Below are 26,567 nucleotides of genomic sequence, written 5' to 3'. Positions count from 1 at the left end.
TTGTAAAGCATAAGGAATCTTAAGAATGCATCTTGACTTTTCCTCATTCTGTAATGTGCAAGAGGATTTGTGGCAAGCTTACAGTGACAGGACTTCGATTTTAATTGGAATATCTTTAGGGTTTTTTTAGCAAAACTTGAAGATACTCCACTAGTCTGTGTTTCCCTAATACAGTAAGGCTTTTTTAAAAGAATTTGAATTAAGAGGGAAATTGCTTTTCTGTGTAGCATCTGTTAGTTTTGCTGTTGTGTTTATTTTCTGTGATTATTTTCTGTATTCTCTGCTTTTCATAAACAACCTTACTGTTGTTTATGGTTTTAAATGTGAGACATCAGAATAACATGTAAAAATCCATACAGTTTTTTACTTTCATAATTAGCAGAAAACACCCTAGAAATCTTCTGTAAAATAAAATAGGAGCCACATGCTTTGTGCTGAAAAGCAGAATTTCAGTGTCCCACTCCCACTCTTTGTAGTATTGTTGATGTGCCACTAAAGGAAGAACAGACTGACTGTTCTCTGCTTTAAAAAGCAAACCAAGCAAAACTTCTTGGCCCACACTGGGTACTTCATGTGGCCAGAGATATCTGTGATAACTGTGGCAAAGGAAGGGAGTGAGAGGAAAAACGGAGGCGGGATTGTAACCAGTACCTGAGTACTGCAGAGCACATGAGCACCTCCACTCTTCACTTTTTCTTCTCCTTCTTTTCCTTGATTACAAATTCCTTGAGGCTCAAACTAGGGACAGCCAAAGAAAAACACAGAAGGCAGCAAAAATAAATCTTGTGATTTCTCATTAGGACTCTTTCTTCCATTTCATCAATAAAAGATGAGTTGTTTAAATCAATTGCACCTTTCATAGGAAAGTTAAAAAAAAATTTCAGATCTCCATTGGTATCTTTTTCTCTTTCTTACAGGATTAGAATATATGTCCTTGACATGCTGTTTTCACAAATTTTTTTTGAGTAAGACTCTCCTAGGAAAGTTCTGGTTTAGATGGTCTCTTGGGTTGGATGACCTTCTAGGTTCAAGATGATGCAACTGAAGATAGTACCCGTCATGTTCACCTCATCAGTTACTCCTAAGCACAACCACTGTTATTGGAGAGATTAGGAAACTGCTGTCTTTCAACCAGTTGTTTCTTTTGTCTAACATGTAGACCCCATTTTTTGCAGAACAAGGTATCCATAAAGATGATGTTCAGCTCACAGGGCAGAACAAGTAACTTAATTCCTTGTTCTCTAGGCTGGTTATTCATTCCTTTGTTTATATTTAGCTTTCTGCTTGGATATAATTATTGCATTCCACCATCCGCATGAATATTTAATAGCTTGCCTAAGCTTTTATTTAGGAATATGCAGCATATCAGTAATCATATGCACAGCTACTAGGGCAACAGTCTTGGCTTCAAAACACCACATGGATTAGATTTCTTAGGAGCCTTTCCAATGAAACATGAAAACATGTGAAAAGTTCTTCTTTTTTTTTGTTTTTTTTTTTACAAGTATTAATTCATAACACATTACTGAAAAGATTTTAAACTGAGGGTATATAGGTCCAGCAAGGGAGGGAGGATTTGCATTTTGTGGTTTCTTGGACTGTGGACCTAATTTTCATCTGAGCATTTTTTCCATGAGATTTTCTGGATTGTTCCTGTTGAGAATGCAAAACCAAACCTGATGTTCATAAAGTGCATATCTTTCTAGTTAGAAAAAAAAACTTTTGAGTTTAATACACTACTAACAGTTCTTTCCTTAGTCACACAGGAAGAACATTAATTCCAGTGGTGACTCCAATCATCTAGTCAAAGGAAAGTAAATATTTCTCCTGCCATGCTGTCTCCTTCCTCCCTTCCTTTTGATAGGAGCTTCCACTCCCCGGAAGCTGAATCACCCTTTCTCAGTATTTCTCTATGGGAGGTATTTCTATAGCTACCCTGGAGGTACTGACTAAATGAAGCTTTACCAACCATCTTGAAACTTGGCAGATAGTACTTGGAAATTTTAACTAAGTTTTCAAGATTCCTCCAAGTCCCAAGGCTTCCACGTACAACATATGCTGTACTCTTCAGCAGGTGCCTACCATGGGTCTGGAGGAGAACCACCACTCTGAGATTCTGACAGACAGGGAGGGAAAAGAAAGCAAGAAAGGGAGTGTGAAAAAGAGTGTAGAAAATGTCTTCAAGCATAGTAAGATCTATGCTTGATCTAAATTTGCCTGTTGAATCTGAAGGTTTGAATTAGTTAATGGAACTGCAGATTTTTAAGCCCTTAGAACTTATTTTCTTGCTGTCTCACAAAGCAGTGCTATTTTATGCTTTCATTCATTGATTCTGCATCTTAAAACTGGGTGGGAGTTTGTTTTGATTTCTCTCTCCTCCTTTGCTTTCAATTTCTAAATCAGAAAAATATTCTTTATTTCTAACTCAGCTGTCACTAAAAGAGGGCTCCTTGTAAGACCTGCAGCTATTGAAAACTGACAAATTGAAAAAAGGGCATTTCTTTGAAGAAAGTGTTAAGTGGCTGCTAGTGTGGTATTTTGTGTCACATAACCCTGCAAATCTTGATATACCAAAACAAGAAAGCAAATAAAAATTTTACATCAGATGATTTCAAATAACTTGGATTACAGTTGTGCAAGGAAGTTGGAATGTACGTGCTTAATGAAGCAATAATGAAATGCTTTCAAAACCTGAACAGTTTGGAAAGACTTAGGAGTTAGACTCACTTGCTGTAGAGACAGAAAAGCTGTACTAGAGAGACCTTTCTCTGTGTACAACATCTGTCAGCCTGTGATTCACCCCTTTTACTGAACAGCTCTTTAATCATGATCCCATTTCTGTAACCTGTGGGGGGATGAGATGCATTTGTATACTTCATTATTTGTAATTTAATCTTCTTTGTTACAAAGTGACTTTCAATCTGTGATAATACACAGAGGTTCTATTGTGAGTATGCTGTGTCAAAATGCCTGGCTGTCATGAGGAGGGAGCTAAACCAGGAGGAAGGATGCAAAATGCCTGTAACTAAGTAATGCTGAATTGATGCCTAATTAATAATGGCAAAAATATTCCTTCCTGGCCTTCTGTGTCTTTTTTTCTGTTTCTTATAAATCTTGTGACTCTTTATGGGTTTCAGGAGACATCGTGATGGTTAAATACAAAAGAAATGTAAATGTGTTTTTCTAGTGAGGGTAGCATAACATCATGATGGTTGACTACAGGAGAAACATAACTAAGTTTTCCAGTGGTTTTCCACTGAGAGTACTGGAAGAAAAGTGGATGAGAAAGGTGGATATAAAAAACAAATGCTATAGACATGGCTATGGAAGTTTAGCACGTTAATTATATTTTTAAAAGTCTTTTTAAGTCTTAAAACAATAATGTAAAAACATTAATAATTATTGTTTTCATGAAGACTGGAGAAAAATGGCTTTTATGAGTGTTTTGTGTGCAAAATAAATACATCCAGAAGCATGCAGACATGCTATTCCAGATTTCTTACATTTAAATCTGCTTTCTTAAAAATTAGTCCCCTGAAGCCCAGTATTTCCAGAAGCCCATTTGCTTCTGGAAATTAGGTAGAGGTTCTACTTGTTGCTATAGAAAGCAAAGCAAAGCTGAGGGGAAAACTTAAGTGGATGCTGCAAGATTTTTTGAAATGTAGCACACCACAGAGATAAATTCCTTTGGATTGAAAATTTAAAATATATTGTCAGCATATTCTTCATCTCAGGAGAGATGAGGAATATGCTGACAATATTGATGTTGAGTTTTTGGTTGAGTTTTTGGGGTTTTTTTTTGTTTTGTATGAATGATTGATAGAGATGAAGATTGCTACATGTTCCTACAGTAGCTTTGTTGTTATTTTAGGTGACTTCTGACACCAAAGCAGTTCGTTGCATCTGTACAACCTGCTTTATGAAAATGAGGCATTTCTGGCAGTGAATTTAAGTCAAGATTTAGTCCACCAGAAAAACTCTTTAACGAACTCTAGAGTCAGACCATGAGCTCTCCATGGAAAAAAAAAAAAAAAGACAAGCATGAGTTTTAACATCTAACTGCAGGGGCTTTACCTGCAAAATTGTAAAAAAAGGATCTTTTCTCAGTCAGTTTGGTACAAATTTTTCACATAAATAAATGGCACATAAAGCTGCTGGTCGGTTTTCACCATATCCATAGTTTTGACAAGCTGGTTGAAGTGGATAAGCATATCTCCACTAGAATCATTGAGATCTGGATCAAGTCTTTGGAACTAAGTGGTTCTTCGCCTTGTGTATCAACTATATAAATCTTCTGTTGCTAAAGTAAAAATTGTAAGTAACACGACAGCTATTAGGGGTAGCAATGTTTCTATAGTATTTTTTTTCGTAACTGTGTAGCATGTAACTTGTCTTCCTTGAATTTTAAACTCAACTCTGGCAGAAAAAGAAAACCCTAGGGTTTAGTTTGTAACCATGCAAAACAAAGATAGAGCAGCAACTCAACAATTCCAATGCAGATGTTTTAGTAAAACTAACACCTGACTGTAGTTTGAGAAGTTAAATTTTTTCTCCCTAGTCTGAAATTTATTGATTAGGAAATGTTTTAGTCAATAAGAGTAGGAAGAATGAATGGACCTTGGATTGGTGGGGAGTTGAATGGATTGGTGGGGAGTTGAGAAGCTGATGTTACATAAGTGAGTATAATGTAGTTAAATATATGGTCTAGCCTAGTATATAGTCTATAGCCATATCTTATAGATACAATTTGGACCTGACAGATTTGAAACAAAACCGAATAAAATTAGGGACTAAATTGCAGGTTTTAAGCAGTGTAAAGCATAGAGAAATGGCAAAAATCTACTATCTGTGTCAGTATGGGCAGATGTGCTGATTTTATACAGACCTGCACTTATTGTAACAACTTAAGAACTGGCTCCTTCTCTTGGCCATTAACAAAAATCTGCTGGGGGTTTTCTCCTCTGACATCAAAAGAAACATTCTGAACACACACACACACACACACACACACACAAAAAAAAAAAAAAGGGTGGAGGGGGAACTTTTGCCCCCAAAAAGTTCAAAGAAAGGGTGTTCCCTTGTAAATGCAAATGCTAGTAAGTATCCATGCAAAATTGCCATCTCCTTGTGGCGTGTGGCTTGTTTCTCAAAAATTCCAGAAGATAAAGTACAACAACTTTTCTACATTGAGGCTACTAGTACTGTATGTCTTTTTTTTTCAAAACTTATTGCCAGTAACTCTAAGCTGTTTGTTGGTTAGTACTTCACAGATTAATTGAGAGTATAGCATTGCTCTGGCTACTGTCAGGCTCCATGTCAGCTCCAGTTTTTGGTTTTATGGCAGCTCCAGTTTTTTTTTTTTTGGTGCATTCTAACTCTGTTCCCCTAGAACAATTCATACCTAGAAATAAACATAGGTGGTATTAGAAGCTGTGTAGAGATAGAGGCAGTATTCTGGTGGAACACAGAAGCACCTACAATGATGGGCTGGGAATACCCTAAGTCACATGAATTTAAAGACATATATTCTGAGTTTTATGCCTGTGTAAAAATATCTGGAGCTCTGGAAGAAAACACTGGCCTGTTACTGTGTTTTGTCTTTCTATGCCTTGTTTCACACATTGCCCTCCTGCTGACTTCAGAACATACCATGAAGCCTGTGCAGACATGGGAATGCCAGTCTGCTAAAGCCTGCTGCAATAACTTCAGCATCTTAGCAGTCGAGACCAGTCCATCTGACATCAGCAACACTGTGTATGCTCACTTTGGGGAGTCCAGTCCAGGGAGGAAGTGCTTTTGGGAAATTTAAAGGCAGTAGGTAACTTGTCTGAATCTTCTGCATCTGTTATTCCTGTGACACAGTGGTGCCTTGAGTCCCAAGAAAGAAGGTATGGAAGAGGGGCTTTCTTGCAGGAGTGTGAAATACTGCAAAAGTCAGTCAGGTAACTCAGTTCACAGGACTAAGGTTTTCTAATACAAGGAGGAAAGTGGGAGGCTGAGTGGCCTTGTTCTGAGGAGTCATGGTGTCAGCACAGGATGTAAGTAGTGCTTGCCAAGCATCACAGTCATTTACCAGAAGAGTTACATGTTCTTAAGCTGGTGTTTTGTTCTGGACTTGCATTATTTTCTGTCTCACAGAGGCATTAATATGTATGCCTAAGCATATTCTGATCTCTTAGGCCTATTTCTGTTGTCAGCTTGCAAAGAATATCACATGAAATGCAAATTTTTCCCTCATTTTAGAATCTAAGCTTTTGCCTCAACTTTTTAGCAAAATATGCTGTCACTTGCAAATCCCTACATTTGAGTTTTTATGTCATTGTGAATTGTAGAGGAGTAAAACACATATATAAATTTTTATCTCTTTTATTTCTGAATGGAAATTCAAAATGCCTTATGAAATGCAACACCTTTTTTGAAACATGGCGCTTCTGTGAGCACCCATATTCTTCCTGGTTGGCCAAAAACACTAAAAAATTGTCCCAGTGGCAGCACATGGGTTCTGGCTAGGTCATGGCACAAGTCATGGGAGGCATTCTGGTTAGGTCATGGCACAGAGGCAAGGACACTTAGTTTTCATTAGTCACTTGATTTCATCAGTGAGAGTAGCCAAGCTGCGTTCATGTGTGGCTTTTAAAGTGGACCAGTAGCTCAACTTGTGCTCACAGTCCAAACCCCTGAGAACAGAAGTAGTGTGATCAAAATTTGAATTGAGAAGGCTCTTACTTGCCTCAGACACTGAGGGACCCTCTGCCACTATCTCTTTAGTGTAACAGCAGCTGAGGGTTCACATCATGCCTACCTTTTTCACTACTTAGCAGTGATACTCCTTTTCATTACTCATAGAATCATGTAACTGTTACCACTAAGATCATTGATTCTGACCATTAACTTAACACTGCCAGGTCCACCACTCAATCACGTCCCTAAGCACCATTCCTACACATCTAGTAATACCTCCAGGTTTGATGACTCCACTTTCCTGGACAGTGTTTTCCAATGTTTGACTTTCTTAACCTTTTGGTGAAGAATTTTTTACCAGTATCCAACTGAAACTTCCCCTGGTGCAATTCAAGGCCATTTCCTTTCATCCTATAACTTGCTATTTAGAAGAGGCTGACCCCCACCTGGCTACAGCCTCCTTTCAGGGGTTGTAGAGAGCGATAATTTCCCCCCCCCGAGCCTCCTTTTCTCCAGGCCAAATATGCCCAGCTCCCTCAGCTACTTGTGCTCTAGACCCTTTTGCATCTTTGCTACCCTTCTTTGGTCACACTTCAGTGCCTTAGTGTCTTTCTTGTAGTGAAGGGCACAAAACTCACCCATGGTAATGGCTCTCCCAGCCAAAGTGCCAGAGGAGTTTGGCCTAGAAGCAGTAATAAGCTATCCTGTGGCCCCAAGAGCATGTGTATGGCCCTCAATTCCAGCTTAAGAAGTGAGGCATCTTGCTTTGCCCACCTCCAGGATTCTGCTGTCTTCAGATAGTGCTTCACCATCAAGAGCGTTTTATCATCCACTGCCTGGGCACCTTCCCCTCTGTCTCAGACAAGATGGCAACTTTGCACTCTTGAGAGCCTGTGAGAAGGACCTTATTGCCTTCTTGTTCCCCTGCTTCTTTTTACCTACTTATCCCTCCAGATGGAGGTGATGGATTACAGCTGTGACTTGTCTGGTTTTTGCCTCAAGGCTGTAGCACAGGCAGGTATTAATGGTAATAAGTTCAAGGTCTATGAATGTGATGTTTCACAAAGCTGTCTCTAACATCTTGAATTTCACTCCCAGTGATGTTAGAGATTGATTTATTCTCATATTTTAAGGTAATTTTTGGGAGGCCTCCTACATTGAAATAGAAAGTGCAGTGCCTTATGCATTCATAATCAGAGTGGTAGTTTATAAAATGTCACTTGCACCCTCACTGGTTCACAGTCTGCAAAAGTAGAAGCAACTAGCTAAGAATTTGGCTCCATCTCAGGAAAAAATGGGATGTTTGTAGATACCATTAATTATGTTGTGAAGATAACTATTTGGAATCAAGTGCTATTTAGAAATAGATTTTCTAGCTAAAACTCTGTGGTTTGATAATTTTGAGTCTTGGGTCCGTTGAGCAGTGATTTAATAATTTTTGCCGCTTACATTTTTTTTTCCTTTTTGCTTCAGATTGCTGCTAAGAGTGTTCCCTCTTTCTTATTCTCCATCTCTGAAGATGTGTATAGTCTTGTTTATGGCAAAAGAGTTTAGAAAGAGAGCATGTATTTAACGGGGAAGGTAGGACTGGAAGTGTAGTCCTTTTCTCCCAAAACATGCAAAGAATCCCGCTGCCCCTTGGAAAGAGAACAAGTTTCTGCATTTTTAAAGTGGAAAAATTACCTTTCAAGCAGAGAAGAAGATGGAGAACTGAGACACAGAGCACAGATTCACTTAAATGTGCAGAGAGGTTGAGAGCCTGACAGTTCCTGAGACAACCTCACTCTGATGTTTCCCTGCTCCCTTTCTGGCAGATTCCACAGGGGGGGTTCATTCTAGTTTAATCAACTGCTCTTCAGTAAAGTCCTTGGATCTTACAGGTGCTACTTTAGCACTTTTTATCAACACTGATAGCAAAATAGGGGCCTTAGAAATGTAGGCCTTACTGCCCTGGGATTGCTTCTTTACAGGAAGATTCCTGCATTGCAGAAAATTAGGTCATTGAAGAGTGGCTGTCCAGTGGGGGATGAAAAGCATGGTTCAAAAATGTTTTAAATGGCAGTTCTTCAGAAAAGGAAGCTGTGTTAGACTGAGGCCTGAGGCTGTGTATTTGGTTAAGCTACTGCAACATAATCTTTTCTATATTTCATACCTTTAATTTGCAGCAGTAATGTTCACTTTGTTGACAGCCACAGTACTTAGTATTTTAAAATACTTTCTTCCATTCGGATCTGCAGTGACCCTCTTCCTGCAGTAGATACTGCTTTAGCAAGGGTCAGATCTGTTCTTAAGGACATCTTTTATATCTTGCAAAGGAATGGGGGGAGGGAGGGGACAAGGACAACAGGAGAAAATGAAGTGAAAAGCAGTCAGTTTTCCAAATGTTTCTTGAGCAAGCAGCAGTTAGTAGTGAGCATACTGACATAGTTGTTATCTCAGTGCTCTGGCTTTCAGTAAACAAGACTTTATTTTGATATACATATTTGGAAAATATTAAAAGAATTCAAGGAATCTTGTCAGTTTCCATAAGAGTTTTGCTTGAGGAATGGGGGGTGGGATTTATGGCATTTTTCACGCTAAATCAGGAGTATCAGTGGTGATTCCAGGAATTAAGTAGGAACTATAATATCAAGATTACAACAGCTTACTGAACTCTATGCAGGAATAGTTGGGCTAGTTTCACAATATGTAAAAAAATAATTGGCAAAACCAACACTTTTTATGGCCTGATTACTGGCCTGAGCCATTGCATGTCCTCCAGCAGTCTTAAGTTAACCAAAAGCTCTGTTTCCTACCCTGGGCTACTAAGTAAATAAACATGGAAATAGTGACATATGTTCTCCATCTGCACAGTCATGTGCTATATCTTCAGTGCTCAGAAATGTTACTTAATAGGAGTATAATCACTGTTGTTAAAAAGTATATTTAATGATAAAAATAAGGGATGTGGAAATGAGGCCAAGTTTGGCACCTAATGCAGTAGTGACAGTTTATTGAGGGTCTGGCAGAAATAGCTTCTCTTTCCTGTTTATAATAACTTTTACTTGCTGCATTCCCCATCTGTGATTGAGCACTGGCACTACTCTGATCTGCAGAGAAAGGAGGCAGAAATAGGTATCTGTTTTTTTTTGGTTTGGTTTTTTTTTAACCCCAGGATTATATGCACCAGAAGCTGTTAGGAGTGGGTGTTGGAGACAACAGAAGAAAAGGAGTATTTCATATTAGGCTAGCAAAATTATTCAGGAACATACAGGGCTCTGTTCATATTTTGCCAGAGAGACAATTCACAATTTTTGTATCAATGAGAATGAGAAAATCTGAGAATGTCTCTTGACTACTCCTGGATTCCCTACACAACTGGCTTCTCTCAGGAAAACCAGTTTGCTCACTGAGTTTGAGCAGAGAGTAATTTTTGGTTACTATTAAGTCCCAAGAATCACTGAACACAAAACTTTTCAAGTTGCTGAGTTGGTGAACATAGTGGAAATGGATCTTGAACCACCAGGCATGTTCTTCCCTGCAGTAACCTATTAGTGTTGTGGGGATTGGGATGCATGCTTTGTCAGCTTCTAAACCCTTCTCCCTTATTTTGTTAAACTGAGCAATCCCAGGAGAAGGTGATGTGTTGAGTTAGCTGTAACATGAGACTCCTGCTCCCTGCTTCTGGACGAAAGTGCAGGCTGTGCTGAGCAATTGCTGGCTGGATTGTGGTAATTTCAGCAACTCCCAGGGGTCGCAGGCAGTGGAGATTCTCACTTCTGTTCACATTCCTCTGGGTGTAGCACATTAATTGTTAAAGAATGGGTTTTTCATCCCAGCTCAGACTCCTCTTTTGCCAAGTTATCCCTCTTTCAAGCTGTGGATAAAGGAAATCTATTTCTTGTTTCCCAGTGTGTGCCTCTAGGTCACACAGGAGTTAGCTGAGCAGCACAGATCACAGCCCAGTGGAGCTTTTCAACTCTTCCATATGTAACAGCCATCACTTGGGATCTGATCTAGGGATAATTTTGGCCCTTTAGGCACCTAGTTGCTGATTATTAGTCCTTCCTGTTAGGGAGGCACGTGATGGGTTGATGCAAACATGTCCTCTTCTTGTCCTTCTCTTTTCCTTCTTGACCCAGAACCTTTTGTGAAAGGATGAAAGGACAAGAAGAATTATTTCATACATGGTAAAATGGTTAGACCAGGCCTAGAGAACCCTGGGCTTCCAGTGCCTTCAGAAAAGAGAGATACTAGATCTCTCAAGCAGGTATTTGCTCATCTATGTGTAGCACAAATGAAACAAAATGTTTGGATTCTCTTTAATGGAATTTTCTTTACATCAGTCAGTCAGTTTGTTGGGGTTTTTTGAATTTGCTGTTCTAAAAAAGAATGTGCAACTTCACAGCAACAGTACCAAAATGGCAAACAAGTGCAGCTAGTACAGGATGGCGAAGCTCCTTTTCAGTGTTTGTATATTTAAATAGCAGGATGCCATCCAGGGCACTTAGAACAGTAGTATTTAGAGTAGCATGTGCTATCACATCAGCAGTGATCAAGGTTTGCTGAGGAATGTGTCTGTGATTATGATAAAGACCATGTCCAGAGAAGCCCACTGTATAGCAATGCCGCTCTGAGCAAAGCATTTTCAGAATTTATTGTATTTCCCCTTTTTTCTATAAGGGTGTCACTCTGCATGAAGTTTTAAACAAAAAAAAACCTTCACTAGCATGTAAATAAATTCATACATAATCCTTATTTGCCTAGCAAACTTAACAATATTAACTGAATTAATTTCCTAGAAATAATTTTTTGTAGTTTTGGAATTAGTTTTACACTTTTAGCATGATAACTTCTATAAATACAGGGGCACATGAGGACATAAATCAGTATTCAAATTTTAAAATCAGAAGTGCTGGTATGAACTGATATCTGTCACTGATAGGCATGTGTATGTTTGGGCATCTCCTCCAATGTATCATCAAGGCTGGATTTTATGTCCATGCAAACAGCAAACCTGTAACTGTCTGAAATGCACTGACACTTAAACCCAAAGAGCTTCACTTCAGTACCTGAAGGTCACTTCTGTATATAGATATTACACGAGTTGTCAGGATCTATCTTGTGATTTTGTAGTTTGAATGAAGCATAAGTAGACTTCTTTTAAAGTTACAGTGCATGGAATCAGGATTTTTTTTCTCATTCTTAAGTAAGCCACATGCTTTGAAACAAAAAGAGAAGTAACCTGTAAAAGTATATGTAGTAACCTCTATCAGTAGTCTTTGTTTTTAGGATTGTAAAACACATAAAATACATCTCATTGCTCTGTGTCCTTACAATGCAAGAGTGGATCAAGTATGAATCTGTTTGAGGCACTCATCTTGCTTGTAACATGTAATAGTTGGCCTTCTTCTTAAAAAAAGTTTTAAAAGTGGGCATAAATGGATTTCCTCTATATTGTCAATACTGATGCTATGACCAAGGAGGGTGTTTGGCATTCAGAGTCGTTGCTTTGCAGTAATCCTGTGTGAATGTGCTGGCCCCAAGCCTACCCAGAGATGCTCAGCATAGCCAGACCTCCCTGTGGAGAAGGTTCTCATTGGCATCCTAACGTTTACAAGCTGTGATGCCTCCTGGGCTTATATTCTTCAAGCAGGCAGATTGTTCTCCACATTGTGGATGCTTGCAGCAGCAGGATGAGATGCTCACCCAACGATTGGATCTCCTTCCAGGCAACATATTCTGCCCTGTGGGAGGGGATCCAAGATTCTCATTTTTATCAAGAAAATGTTTTTTCTTCTGAAAGTTTGTTATGACTTTGTTTGAAGTGCTTAAAAATCTAGAGCTAAATCATCTCAGAGTGTTGTAGCAAATTCTGCAGACTACTTGGCAGTGGAATATATCAATTTTGCTGTATGCAACCTCAACTTCATTGTTTGAATGAACCATCCCCTATGTATCATGTAGAGCCAGCTAAACTTCTGAATTGTTTCAGCCTGCTGCCTTTGCCTGAGAGAAAATTTGTAGAACTACTAAGGAGATGGAGGAAAATAAATCAAATAAGACCAGAGACATCTAGCTTGTTAAATTGCTAATCATGTTGCTTTGAGAAGGATGCTTAAAAAATACTGACAAAGTGCAGATGGATGAGCAGGTTCAATGCCATCTGAAATTAATGCAGAGCACATGCTGGGCATAATAGGAGATGTTAAAGAGCTGGAGAACATGCTAAAATTTAGAAATCCTTCCCTGATCCCTACGCATAAAGGCAAGCTCAGGCTTTTCCTTTGCAGTCTTTGTACAAGTCATACATGTCAAATGTTTAACTAAAGCCACTCCCTTGCCTGTTTTTTGTAATCCTAGCATACTCCTGCCTTGGTTTTTTGTTTAGTTGGTTGTTGTTGTTGTTTGTTTGTTGTTTTGTTTGAGGGTATTTTGAAGCATCATACATGTTGCAAACTGCAGAAAGGTGGATTACTGCATCTGCCAAAAGTTTAGATTTGTTTTTCCTTATCTTCCTAAAGGCATTTCATAATCACAATGTGGGCAACCTGACAAACCTACTATACAGAAGATCTTAAGAAAAACCATCTTCCTAGATAATAAAGGTGACAACAAAAGCTGTAATTTCTGGAAGTAATCTCTACAATAGAGACCCATCATGTGGAAAGTCTTAGAGAAGCAAGCTTAAAGATCTTTATGTGCTGGTGCAGTAAAATATATTTCAGAGGCCGTGATGGTCTCTGGCCAGTAATGCTACTGGCCCAAGCTGAGAAGGACTCATAAGATGGTTGCAACAAAAGCCAAGAGATGTCACTGTGAAATACACAGAGATGGCGGAGGTCTGGGTAGTTCCATGCAGCTGTGGCCTCCCATATGTAATTCACATTCTTCCATTGCAGAGGTCGCTTACACTTAAAGTGTGCAGCAGCAGCAGAAGGAGTTTTGGAGGCAGGAGGTTGTATGAGCGACACTGTATGCTGGTACTGTAGGACATCCCAAGAAGTCTTTGACTGCTTGGTGTGGAATGGGATCTCCATTTCCTACATAACACCATGGCTTGTCGTTGTAAAGTGCATTGTATTTGGCAGGCTATTGTCAAAAGAAATTCATACTAGCCCCTTGTTCCTACTGCTGCTTCTAAGCTAGGGAGTGCTTGGCCTTAGATGAATCTGATCATGCAGTACTTTGTCATGTTAAGAGATGCAGATATGAAAGTAGAAAAATGTAGCACAATACTGTACTGGAATTTATCCATATATCCTTAATTACTAAAATTTTAATTCCCAATTAGTAAAATAAATAAGTTTTATAGTCAGATCTATTCATGGTGGCAAATCTAATACATGACTATTTGCAAATACAGCTACCAGAGCACTTTTTTTTACACACTTGAAGGCTCCAGTGACAACTTCTTTTTTTTTTTTCCACTGTTGCCAATGTATAGCAATAATAGGTGAAGTAAAGGAGTGGAAGGGAGAACCCACAGCTTCAGACTGCAGTTCTTCAAGGACATAAATGTGACTTAATTTGAGGTTTTGGTTTCAGATCTTCCACATAACTTCCAAAAAATTACTAGAAGCACAAGGAATCATATGTTAGGTCTAGGATCCACACAACTAAAAATCTCCATGTCCAGTATCTGGAGATTCCGTAACCTATGGGTTCCATCATTTTTAGTGAGTACGAGGAAACCAAGTAAGAGCAGGTATTCATGGTATACTGTGATTCTGGGACAGATCTGTCAAGTACCTATCCATGCAATCTATGTCATAAAAATAATTACAGTATCATAAACGCAACTTGATTAAATGGCAAACTAGGGTTTCTTTCCTTATTGAAGATGTTTGGAGGCTGAGTTACAAAGACTATTGGAGATTTGCATGAAGGTGTCATTTCATTTAGGCTTTGCGCTTTTGAGGAAAAAATGAGAATTATAGACTACAGTCATCAGAGTAGCTGTGTATCAATAGAACTCAGGGTGATGCAGAAGAGAACAGGATATTGCCTAGCTGATTCCTGTCATATCCCACAAAAGATAAATCCTTAATCAGATCCTTCATTAGCATAAAGTGTGGAAAAAACGGTTCATGCCAGGGATTACTTAGTAAAGGCAGTTAGTGGAAGAAATTATGCATTGAAGAAAAATACAAAATCCCTCAAATTAATCTTTGAAATAAGTGAAGTTTGAGTCTCCTCTTTCTTAACACTGGGATAATTGAAGAATAATTCCATTTCAGTGACTTAGAGCACTGGACTAGTTGGAGAAGGAATTGAGTTTGCTTGCTCTCCCAGGATTTTGAAAGTTTTACATTTTTAAGGCAGAAATTTTTATCCTTAAAATTTGTACTTGTACACTTAGAGGAAGAATTGTGATCCCATGCCACAGAGTAGATGAACGCTTTGTCCTATGATCTCCACCTGCTTAAGTCCAGACTGGAGACTTTATGCCATTGTGGGGGTTCAGTGCTAGTTGGCTTAACTTTGCTGATGGCTTTAGTATTTGCAGTTTTAAAAAAGCCAAAGTGCATAATACATATGAATTGTTTGATGAATCTCTGAAATAAACCTTTGTTTTTGTTGTCACTTTTAGAATAGTAAATTCTTGCATAAAGATTAAAATGTCAGTGATTTCATAATTGTAGGAAGGCAGAATAAAATTCCTACTGAATTTAGAAGTCTGTTCTTTACTTTTTTACGCAGCCTTTTCTAATGTTCCACGTTCACTGTTTATCTTCAAACAACATCTTGACATATAGGTGTGCTGTCAGTATGGTTAGTTGACTGAAATGTTTTTATGTCTGTCCTGTGAGTCTTTGATTCTAGCAAACCCCTGTCATATTTCTTTTCTAGTGATTTCTTTTCTATATGCAACTTAAGTATAAGTAAGAAAGTGCATTCTGTTGGTGGCCCAACATGTCATCAAGCCCAGTAATGTTCAAAACCAGAAGAGACATGCTCGATTTTCTTACAATTTTTCAGTCAGTTATACACCCTAGGAGAACATATGTGAGGAGGAAAATGCAGGAGGCATGCTGAAGTAACCATGTATTACTTCATTTTCATTTCTGGTCAGAAATTTAGTGCACTGTCCTTAGTATAGATAATAGAATCTGCGTGTGAATTGTTGATGAATATCTACCCTTTTATGAAAGCAGGTTGTTGATGACAACTTCAATATGACCCATCTTTGTGTGCTTGGGAATTTGGGCCTTGTGCTTGTTTGAGTTCACACACTAATCTCTGCTTCCAGATATATTCCAACAAAGAGGTAATCATCTGGTGTAGCTCAGTGTTCACTATTCTGTCTCAAGAGGAGAATTAGATTAAGCAAAAAGCAGTTCCTTGCTCCTCCCCTTGTTTCTGGGCAGAGAACAACATGGTTCACATATATAGAAATTCACATCTTTTGTTTTCAAAATCATGTTTGCAACGTGCATATGAGTTTCCTCTCTCTTTAAAGACTGATACTGTTAAAATTGTTTTCCTATTTTTAAATTTGTGCCTCTTTTTGTTATTCTTGATAGTGCTAAATTGGTGCTTATTTACACTGGGTTTATTCACACACTGTTTTGAGGCTTTTTACACCTGGACATTGCTGGAAAGGGAACCAAACCTTGAAAAAAAAATTACTTTTACAGATTAGGACCAAAGAATATAATCTTTCCCTGTAGTAAGTTTTTTGCTGGTTGCTGAATGCATACAGGTGACTAGAATGAAATTTGACACTGCTTGATCCTAGAAAATTCCTGACTGTATGATCAGTCATGGATTGAGCCACAGGTGCTCTTCAGATGTGTTTGTCCCTTAGGCTCTGTCTTAGCTTTGAATCCATCACTGAGTGTAGACTTGGGCCGTGCTGTAGTGCTGTCTAAGATGGATCTACCATCTAGCTAGATCAAATGTGGACAGTCTAGAGCAGATGGCCAGGGCTCTGCTCATCCACAGCTGATTTTGGATGGTTTTAACGTGAGCTGTGGCCAGGCTAACCTCTGTGACTGTCATGGAAATTATGGAAATGCATAGTGTGCTTATGCTCTGTTCTTAAATCATCTCTTTGACATCTCAGGATAGACTGTGTGATCTCGCACACCTGGAAATGTCTCTGTAAGCCAGTGCTTTCTGGCAAAGATTCTGAATGAAACTGGTGTGGAGTTTCATAGTTTGAATATGTCTAGGGCATATGTGGGATCAATTAGCAGGGATTTGGACTTAAAGAAAATTCCACATAAAATGCCAAGTTAAGGATATACTTCAACTTCCTGTAAAGGCAGTGATAAGCATTTGAAGCATACATAAAGAACGAGGACATTTGGGAAAACATGTTTTTCTCAGCAGAGACATTAATAACGATCTTAACAGTGTTGTTTACCTCCTGCTGCTTGACTGGAAAGAGCAAATTGTAAGTGTGATTTCAGAATTAATCATTTTCTTCAAAGCCAGACTGATTCAAAGCTCTAAGCAAATTACTGGGTTTATTGTTAAAAATGTTCACATCACAGAATGGGTGATTACTTCTATTCCATAGTTCTCAAAACAGAGAGAAAATTGCTGCTGTTTTTTTTTATTTTAGGTGAGCTTGAAAGGAAGAGAGAAATTAGGTTGAGGGCTTGTTGGTTTATAGGGGAGATTTTTTGGAATGGAACACCTAGTTTAGATGTCATTTTATATGCCATACATGGAAAAGAAGAGGCTATTTTACTTCAACTGGCATATGGAGGGCATCTCTGTCACAGAGCAGGTCCCCTGTGATGCTTAATTTTCACTCTTTCCTGTGTCCTCTTGGATGCATTTCATCACTTTGTGCTGGATACAGTTTTAAAAAGGATGCAGAGACCTTCACAAAGTGCCAGATGGAAATATGTCAGAGATTTCAGAGCAATGCCTCTGGTACTCTGATCATCTAAAGCAGGAGAGAATATTTTGGAGACATGTGATGTCCAAGATGGGAATTTCTGCACAGAACAAAGGATAGAAGCAGAAGTCCAGAAAGGTTGTCTTGGATGGGAAGAACAGGTGAATTATATGAAAGGGACTTTTTTTCCCAATACTTTTCTGAAAATCCCAAAACAAAAATTAAAAAATCCCTTCTCTAAATCTGATTGGATTTTTCTGCCTATTTCATTCCTGAATTGCTTTCTTTTGTATTTATATCTCTTACTGAATAGGCATTGTCATTGTCTCTTTAAAAGTGTGTTTAAAATACAAATTAGTGAATCCAATTTCAGCACCCAAATCTGCTTCTTAACTGGAAGCCACTCAGTTGCTTTCTTCAAAAAAAACACTCAAAGTTTTTTGAAAAACCAACAAAAGTATTTTCTCTGGAAAGTATCCAAAAAATCATCCTCCTTCTGGAAAGTGCCACCTGCTCATATTGGCTGATTTTTTGGGGGGGTATATTCCATAAAACTTGGCTTATGCAAGTCAATTCTCTCATGACAGGTGAGGAGAAAGGAAAATGGATTTTCTTTTGCCTTTGTTTTTTTTTGGTTTGTTTGTTGCTTTTTTTTTTCCAGTTGCCTAGAATGCAGTGGGTTTTCATTAGTAAGACAAGAGGCAGAGTATCTTTGCATCCAAGTCTCAGAATAGACCAAGTTGGTCTTACAGCTACCAAAGAGGAGGTTGATACTGCCAGAATATCTGAGCTCCAGTAAATACAGGTCTGTAGGAGAGACCAATTCCACAAGCAAGGCACACCTAACTGTGTAAGGAGGGAGTCACTTGAGCCTGGTTATGGTTGTACAGTTGTTCATCCCATTCAGAGCTACATCAAATGGTACCAATTGGCTGAGAGGAGAATGACAGCGCCTGACCTGCAGTCTGAAGGAGAAAATGTGGCCATTTTGCTGACAAGTTAATGGAGTGAGAGGTTTTTGGCCAGGTTTCAGTGTTCCTATTGCATAATAGAATATTTCCTGAACTTTTCATTAGCAGTTACATTTTTCAGCTTTACAAGTGTCTTTGCATTCTGTTTCAAATGGTAATGTGGTCAATCAAAATTTCACTTTAGCAGCAGTTGCTGTGTTGTCCTGTTGATTAGTCACTCCCCTAATTCTAACGTCTTGTGAAAGAAACACAAATTACAGTGATTTCCTGAAGACAAGAAGTCAAGGCAGAGAGCAGTAAGGCTTAGAGCTATCAAGCCCATCTGAAGTTCTCTGGTGAGATGTGCCTTTTCCCTGTGCATTTTTTCTGCCTTAGAAAATGTCACCTGAATGTTTTTAAAGCTTGTGTGTGCAGTTGCACAGAATTAATAATATGAAATGCAATATAAATGAGTGCAAAGGCTTCAAGCAGTAGTTGCTTTGATTAATTCCTTCATTGTTTTTGCCTCTCACATTTCAGCACACCTAGTATATAGATCACATATATCATATGACCATAATGTGTAAATCAAAGGCAGGAGTTTTGCTGGCTTGTATTAGCTTTTAACTATGAATCTCTATGCATTAAACATCTTGTAGTTTTGAATGGCAAGGATTAAGTCTGAAGTGATTTTTTACAGTTCTGAATCAAGAATGTCTTCATAAGGTCTGCACAGGTTTTGTCAGTGAAAATCTGGTGTGTCTTCTGGGACTGGGTTCCTTTTCAAGATGATTAATCATGGACTTAATGTCAGTCCCCAGACAGTCACTATAGATAACTCCACCAGGTCTGGAAGGCATTAGTTCAAACCTGTTAAGAAGTCTGCAGTACTTCAAGTGGAGAATGCTCCTGCCCTAGGTGACACTGAATATATAAATGAAAATGTAGAAAGAGTAAAACAACACACTTGAAAAAATATGCGAGGTGAAAGATGAATGTCCTGATTCCTTTCTGTTTTCTTTTGCTGAAAGCTTGTCCACCAGGAACGTACAAGCCTGAAGGTTCACCAGGTGGAATCAGCACTTGTATCTCATGTCCTGATGAGAATCATACTTCTCCCCCGGGAAGTACCTCCCTTGAGGATTGCACATGCCGAGAGGGTTATCGTGCTGTAGGACAAACCTGTGAAGGTAAGTGTTTCCATCGACAAACAGAAAACCCCTGGAATGCACAATGCAGTGCTGGGACAATTTTTTAATGTGGTTTTGTACTGTAAGGGACATGTCAAATGCATACAAGATTCTCTCTGTCATTCCAAACCAGCAAAAATGCCGAGGTGCAAGCTGAGTTAGAAATTCTAAATGATTGTTTTCCTTCAGGGACCTATTGCACTCTAGCTAGTAACCACTTTGTTGTGGCTGTTTAATTATTTAGTTGTTCACTGCCCTGAGCTGAAGCCCCCTGAAAATGGTCACTTTGTCCAGAATGTCTGCAACAATTACTTTAATGCTGCCTGTGGAATCCGATGCAAGACAGGATTTGATCTTGTTGGAAGCAGCATCCGGCTTTGTCAACCAAATGGGCAGTGGTCTGGATCAGAGGCTACTTGCAGAGGTATGTGTTTGAAAAGCATTTTTGCTGTTGTTCATTCTTAGGAGTGGTTTTCTTCACTCATTATATGGTTGGTTGTGCAGATCTGATCCTGTTACCCCTGTGTGAAAGTTCATTCCAAAGGTTGGCTAACACCCCAATCACTCTGTTTCCTTCCTTTATAAAATGGAAGAAGGACTTCTGCAACAGAAAAAGCAGAGCAAGATTGACTAGATGGACAGTCTTTTGCAAGTGAATATACAGACTCCTTCCTTAAACCTCTCTTCACCTCTGTCTACCTAATTTCTATGAATTTTTGTATCTACACTGTATAAATCCAGTGAAATCCTACCAAGTATTTAAATACATAGTGAGACCTTCCCACCTGGCTGTTTTAGATCATCTACCACATTGTCAGCATAGAGGGTTGTTGGTCTTGGGAGACATTAGCCATGGAAGAATTCCATTTTGCTTTCTTTCAGTTTTTTCTTACCAAAAATAGGAAAGCCTGGGACTTGAGCAGAGTCCTTGGAAGTCTTTTGAGTGGAATTTCAATAGGGAATCACTGACAATACCCTAGAATTTCACTATGAAAGAATATCAGCCCAAAATAAGGTGTGAAACTGAGACACAAGAAAGAGCATCCTGAAAAAAAATATTTCTAGATTTTCTGATAGGAACAGAGTTTTGTTTTGCTACAACAAAACTGCCTGAGTTTGGGTTTTTGATGATTTAGAATGAAAACTGCAATCCCAGGCCTGTAAATCTGTCTCATATGTCTTCCAAGGAGAGAATGAAAAAAAATAAACCAGGTAGAAGCCTTTATCTCCTCAACATCCACAAGATGTAGTTCAGCATGTTTAATTTGACTTGAGTGCCCTTGACATTAGTGTGCTACACTGGAAGCTAGGAAATAAAAAGCCATCAGCTCATTCTGTAACTCTTGTCTTGACCTTGTGTTCAGGGCAAAAGGCAGGACTGATCTTTGGTGGAATTAGCAATTTATGACAGTACAGCAAATACTACAGCCCTGAAAGAAACAGCAACTTTTGGTTCTGGAAGGAGGAATCTGAGCTAGAAATCAGTCTCTCAGGATATTCTTTGTATAGCATTTTACTTCAGCTTAGATTTGTAGGAACTTTGTTCAAATAATCACAGAAATCTTAGGTTTCCTTTTTAGCTTCCCCTGACAAGAGGAGAAGGTTTCAATAGAATATCAGTTGCTGGCCAGTACTATGAGGGTATCTTGAGTAGCAGAATTTGGAGCTGTGGACTTTCCAGCAGTCAGAACTGCATGCTGCTTCAAGCAGACTGGGACACTGGGAAACGGCACCCTCTGTTAAAGCTTCTGTCACACAGGCACCCTTTGTCCAAAAAATCTGGGAAAGTTGCAGTCAGGTACAAAGAAGGGATCCTTTATCTTCTCTTTCATGGAGAAGTGGAAGATTCTACTACTTGAAAATCTTGCTGGAGCATTTAAAGGAATTCGTCTATTTGGAGTGTGATCTTTAAGAGGGAATTTGGAAGGTGAGGGAAAAGTCTGCATTGAGATACTGTCTTGATATTGAGCTAATATCCTTTGAAGCACTGGAAGGATATATTTTGACTTGGCTTTGTTTGTGCTGTTGTCCATCATCCTGAAGACTTGCAATTAAAAAAAAATTGAAAATACCACTGTTACATGTGCTGGATCTGCTAGTCTTAATTCACTCAGACTGTGAAAGGGAGCAAGATCAAAGGCATGGTTTATAGCTGTCTTGTTAATCCCAAGAGTATTTTATCACATAAATTAGGAAGAGGAGAGGAAAGTAAAATCCCTTTCCACTGCTTTGGATTTTGACATTAAGTACTCCTCAGTTCTTTTGCTAGCTAAAATCTGTGTGTTATTAGAAAGTGATTGATGCAGTCATATGTCATGCAATTAACAGTGACCCAGGAAAAAAAAATACTGCAAACCCCATGTTTAGTCCAGAAAAAAATTATTAGGAGAAACCCCAGAGCAAGCAGAATATCCTGTTATTGTTGTTCCTGTTTTCATTGGATTTTTGGAAATGGAAAATGTGTTACTGATAAGCGAATGGGCTGGTGTTTAATGCTTGGAACCATGACTGAGGTAACATGGGCTCAGGTACAGGTTTCTGCCAGAACCGTGCTGAGACGCTGAGTAAGCTTGAACACTGAAACACTTGAGGAAGCAAGAGCACTCCAGCTGTGTAGTCCTTCCAGAAGAAATGGCTGGACAGCAGGTAGTGAAGGAACTGCCTTCTCTGTAGGCACATGAACATTGACAAGAGCCTCCTCACCGCTATTAATTCATTCCGGCTTCCTAAGTAGTAGGTAGAGTTTGGTAGAATTTGCTTCTTTTTACTGCAGATTGGGTATTTCTACTTCTGTAGAAACCTTTTAAGAGCAAGCCTACTTTCTTGTGGATAAAGCATTTGAGATTGAGCTGTAAATATGTTTTTCTTACTCCCCCTACTAGATGCAGCATATTATAAAGCTACTCTGAAGCTCAGAGTGCCTCACAAATGAGCATTTCAAGGCTGTTTTTAAATACACTTCCTAAAGAATGCCTGTGCATATGCAAGCACGAAAGTAGTAATAAGTTCAGGGAGTAATGTGAGACAGTACTAATATAAAGACATAATAGGTACATCTGTATGTCTTCTTTTCCTTCTTTCTTATCCCATATATATAGGTTTTGCTACTTTTTTTCCACTTAGGTGCCACCAAAGCTTTTTTTTTTAAAGACATTATTTTACATGTGTTGTTTGTAGTTTTCAGAGGCTGTGCAGTTAGTGATAATTATAGACCTGGCTTGCATTTGAGGCAGCATTCAGCCTATATGCCCATTAATTAGTTTGAGGTGTTTGTGGTGTCCAGTTGTGTGCAGAGTAAGCAATAATGGAGAAAGGAGAGGTTGCCAAGTTGGTTTCCCTTTGAGTGCATTTATAGAGGAGATCATGTTTTGCCTCCTACCTGACAGTAGCAAGATTAGGTTAATTGGTAAAATCAGCTTCCCAAATCACAGCAGAGAAGCAGCTCTCTGAAACCACCCATCACCAGAGGTTGCCCTCCTGCCAATAAGGTAAACAGAAGCTGTGGAAAACAATCAAATGAGAACAGAGCTCCTCTTGTGAGGAAGGGATGAGAGGCTGGGAGAGCTGGGCCTGTTTAGCCTGGAGAAGACTGAGAGGGGACCCTATCAATGTATATAAGTATCTGAAGAGGAGGGAGCCAGGCTCTTGGTGGTGCCAAGCAATAGAACAAGAGGCAGTGGGCAGAGACTGATGCACAGCAAGTTCCACCTGAGTAGAAGAAAGAACTTCTTTACAGGGAGAGTGACTTGAGCACTGTAACAGGCCATCCAGAGAGGCTGTGGAGTCTCCCTCAGCAGAGATACTCAAAGCTGTCTGGACACAACCCTGTACAATGTGCTCTAGGATTACCAATGTAGAGCAGAGAGGTTGGACTAGAAATGCTCCAGTGGCTCCTTTGAACCATAGCCATTCTCTGAATTTAGGGAACTGCAGTCTTGGTTATATTTTTGGGCATCACACCATTTGCCCTTACTTGTTTTTATCCCTCTTTTGAACATACTGGACTGTATCTGCCAACTTCAGCTGAGGTCAGGTTTTGATCAGAGTTTTCCACTCATGTTGGAAAGCCAGTAGCTGGTTATTGGTGTATCATCATCATCATCATCATCACATGCTCATCTCCAGAGAGCAGGTGTGGAGAGCTTAGCTCCTTGAGGGACCCAAAGGCCAGGTAGTGCATATGTATTTCAGAGTTTTGTCTGGAGGGGATCAAAGACACAAATCCTGGAGCATAACCTCTTAGCTGAAAAGGAACTGCACTGAAAAGACAGTACAGAGGAAATAGGTCCTACTGTAGAGTCTTGGGTTATGACATTGAAACAAAGAACATAAACCCAGGTCATACCATTGCTACATTTTTCTTACTACGATCATTCAGATCTTCTGGGATCAATCTTAATTACAGAGCAGCTTTGTGCTATATTGGAGCATCAGGATTCAGTAGTAAAACCATAAGACAATCACTCTTCACTTCCCTGCTTCCTTTTCTGCATACACATCCTGCACAGGACTGCATTCTCCTTGGAATCACACTGCTTTCAGTGTTTGCAAGACATTACAGGGAAAAAGGCTCTGAGCTGAGCAGAGCCAGGACTGTCTCCATGCCTGACACCTGAAAGGGTCCCTTTTGTATCAGCGATAACCTGATTTGTTCCTTTTCATCTCTTATGGACCTGCTATACAAGCCATATAAACAGCTTGTATTCCTTCCTTCTCTCTCTGTCTCCTCCAGCATGTTGAACATCTTCTCTTCTGATTTGCTGAGGCCTTCACATGACTATATTCTATGAATATAGTCCAGAGTGCCTGAGAAAATTCCTGAGTACTGGGACACTGTCATCTAACCTGTTCATAAGCTCTTAGCCTGTTCCCTGGTGTGTACTCAGCCCATACCAGCCTGCCAGTTCGAAATCCCCCAAAAGTATCTCAGACGTTGTTGGAGACTAGAAACTCCCAAGAGCACACACTTTTTCACAGGGTGCCATTTGCCTGCAGTTGCCCTGTGTTGGAGGCCAATAGGCATTACCATCTCAGGCTGCACACTGTGTACCAGATGCACAGTTAGTCTGTTAGTTTGAACTTATGTCAATACTTAGGTGAGCTTGGAAGTGTGTGCCCAACCTCATACATTCTATGTTTTAGGAAGAGGAAGGTATCAAGCCTTTGAAAAAATCTACTCTGTACTAGCTCTATTCCCTAAATTCATACAAACTACTGTAACTAATGTACAACACAGTATCTCTCCTACCTCTGAAAACTGGGCAAAGTAGTGTAACTCCATTGATACGCAGTGCTGAGAGTGAACTGGTGTTTTTTTCCCCTTTGCAGTTCGAACATGTCCCAGACTTCGGTCTCCTCAAAATGGACACATTAACTGTTCAACAGCTGATATTTCCTACAAGACAGTATGTTTTGTGATCTGCAATGAGGGCTATGAAATTGAAGGAAACAGCAAACTCACCTGCCAGGGAACCTCTCAGTGGGATTCAAAGGAGCCAAAGTGTGTGGGTAGGTATCTGATCTAACTCTGTGTTAGAGTGCAGCCTTTTCTGACATGTTATCATAGGTGAGAAATTCTTCATATTTTAATAACTGGTGAAGCTAAGACATAAATGAGAATTTGTAAATGGATGTTTTATGCACATCTTAGAAGCTGGGGAAGGGCAAAGGAATTTGTAAATGGAGAAAGTGGAGAGATTATAATTTAAATACAGTGTGACTGCTGATTACTGAAAGGCTGTTGGATCTCGTTAGTGTCAGACACTGTCACACAGTGTGTTGCAAGAAACATAGAAGCAGTAGGTCTAGGGATTAAATATGATCAACCAGCAGTTTGAGTTACCATCATAAAACAAAAGTTGGTATGCAGACAAGGACTAGCTTATGTTATCCAGGCACTGTGAGTGCTGACTAAAGGTGCAGTAGTTGTCACTTGTGCTGGACTCACAGCAAGGAAACAAGAGTTTACACAAATTAGGAGCCAAGCACCTCTGAATCAGGATTCAGAGGTCTCACGAGCTGTGCAGGGATACGTAGGTCTGTATTATATTCCAAATCTGTTTAGGACTAGTGACAGGTATTGAATTAACTTTGGAAAGGAAGATGATGAAATGCAGTTGAAACACTTCTAAGCATAGACTGAAGCGGGGGGGGGGAAAGTCTGAAGTCCACCAATACAAAAGTTGATCCAGTGCTGACTAAAGTTAGGGTGAAGTATATGTCACCTGGATCCAGTAAATGCAGTGCCAGTAGGGTGACTTCACTTGAACCTCTGGCTATTTCTTTACTGTTTTATTGCAGTCTTAAAAATGTGGACCTGTGTGAGACAAGCATAAATTTCTAACTGTAAGTACATTCTCTGAAATTATGGAAATAATCCACAAGAAATAATTTAACAAGACAGTTTGCTAAGAGATCCTAATCTTTCTTCTGTTAAAATCAGTGGAAAAACTTCAATTAACTTCAAAAGGAAGGGACCCTGAAATCCAGTTGGGATATTATAATTAGAAGATTAACTATATTCATCAGTTGAATTCATCCTTCCTAGCTTAGCATTTTGATTAATAAAATCCAGCTCTACTTTCTATCAGAAGATTTCTTCACACCATGCAATATTGCCTCCATTCCTGGATTACCCGTGGCAATATCTTTTTGCTGAGTCTGAAAAATTTAGTGAGAAAGTTACCTTTGATTGTCAGAAAGGAAAGAGTGTTAGCTAGGAAGCATCTCTGCTGCTTCTTGTGACTGGTGTTTAGAACAAGCTTGCTGAAATTCTGGTTTAATATTCATGTGTGGAGTTTAATTCAGGGAGAAATGTAAATCAGAACACTGATATTGTATACTCCTCTTGAAGGTTGAAGCTACCCTTTGTACCCATTTTCTGAATATCATCATTGTCATGGAGGTATTGTC

General features: G+C 39.2%; 1 protein-coding gene across 1 annotated transcript in view; it reads left to right on the top strand.

Annotated features, from left to right (window-relative positions):
• Window positions 1-26,567, top strand: part of SVEP1 (sushi, von Willebrand factor type A, EGF and pentraxin domain containing 1) — a 115,214-nt gene that overhangs the window by 16,643 nt on the left and 72,004 nt on the right. Inside the window, exons 4-6 of the mRNA XM_036403612.1 lie at window positions 19,497-19,655; window positions 19,900-20,079; window positions 24,984-25,163. Coding sequence (XP_036259505.1) covers window positions 19,497-19,655; window positions 19,900-20,079; window positions 24,984-25,163 — 519 coding nt within the window. The remainder of the gene's footprint in view (window positions 1-19,496; window positions 19,656-19,899; window positions 20,080-24,983; window positions 25,164-26,567) is intronic.

This window comes from Molothrus ater, chromosome Z (assembly GCF_012460135.2).
Source record: "Molothrus ater isolate BHLD 08-10-18 breed brown headed cowbird chromosome Z, BPBGC_Mater_1.1, whole genome shotgun sequence".
NCBI lineage: Eukaryota > Metazoa > Chordata > Aves > Passeriformes > Icteridae > Molothrus > Molothrus ater.
The sequence above is the reverse complement of the archived record's forward strand: the minus strand, read 5'-3'. Positions and strand labels throughout refer to the sequence as shown.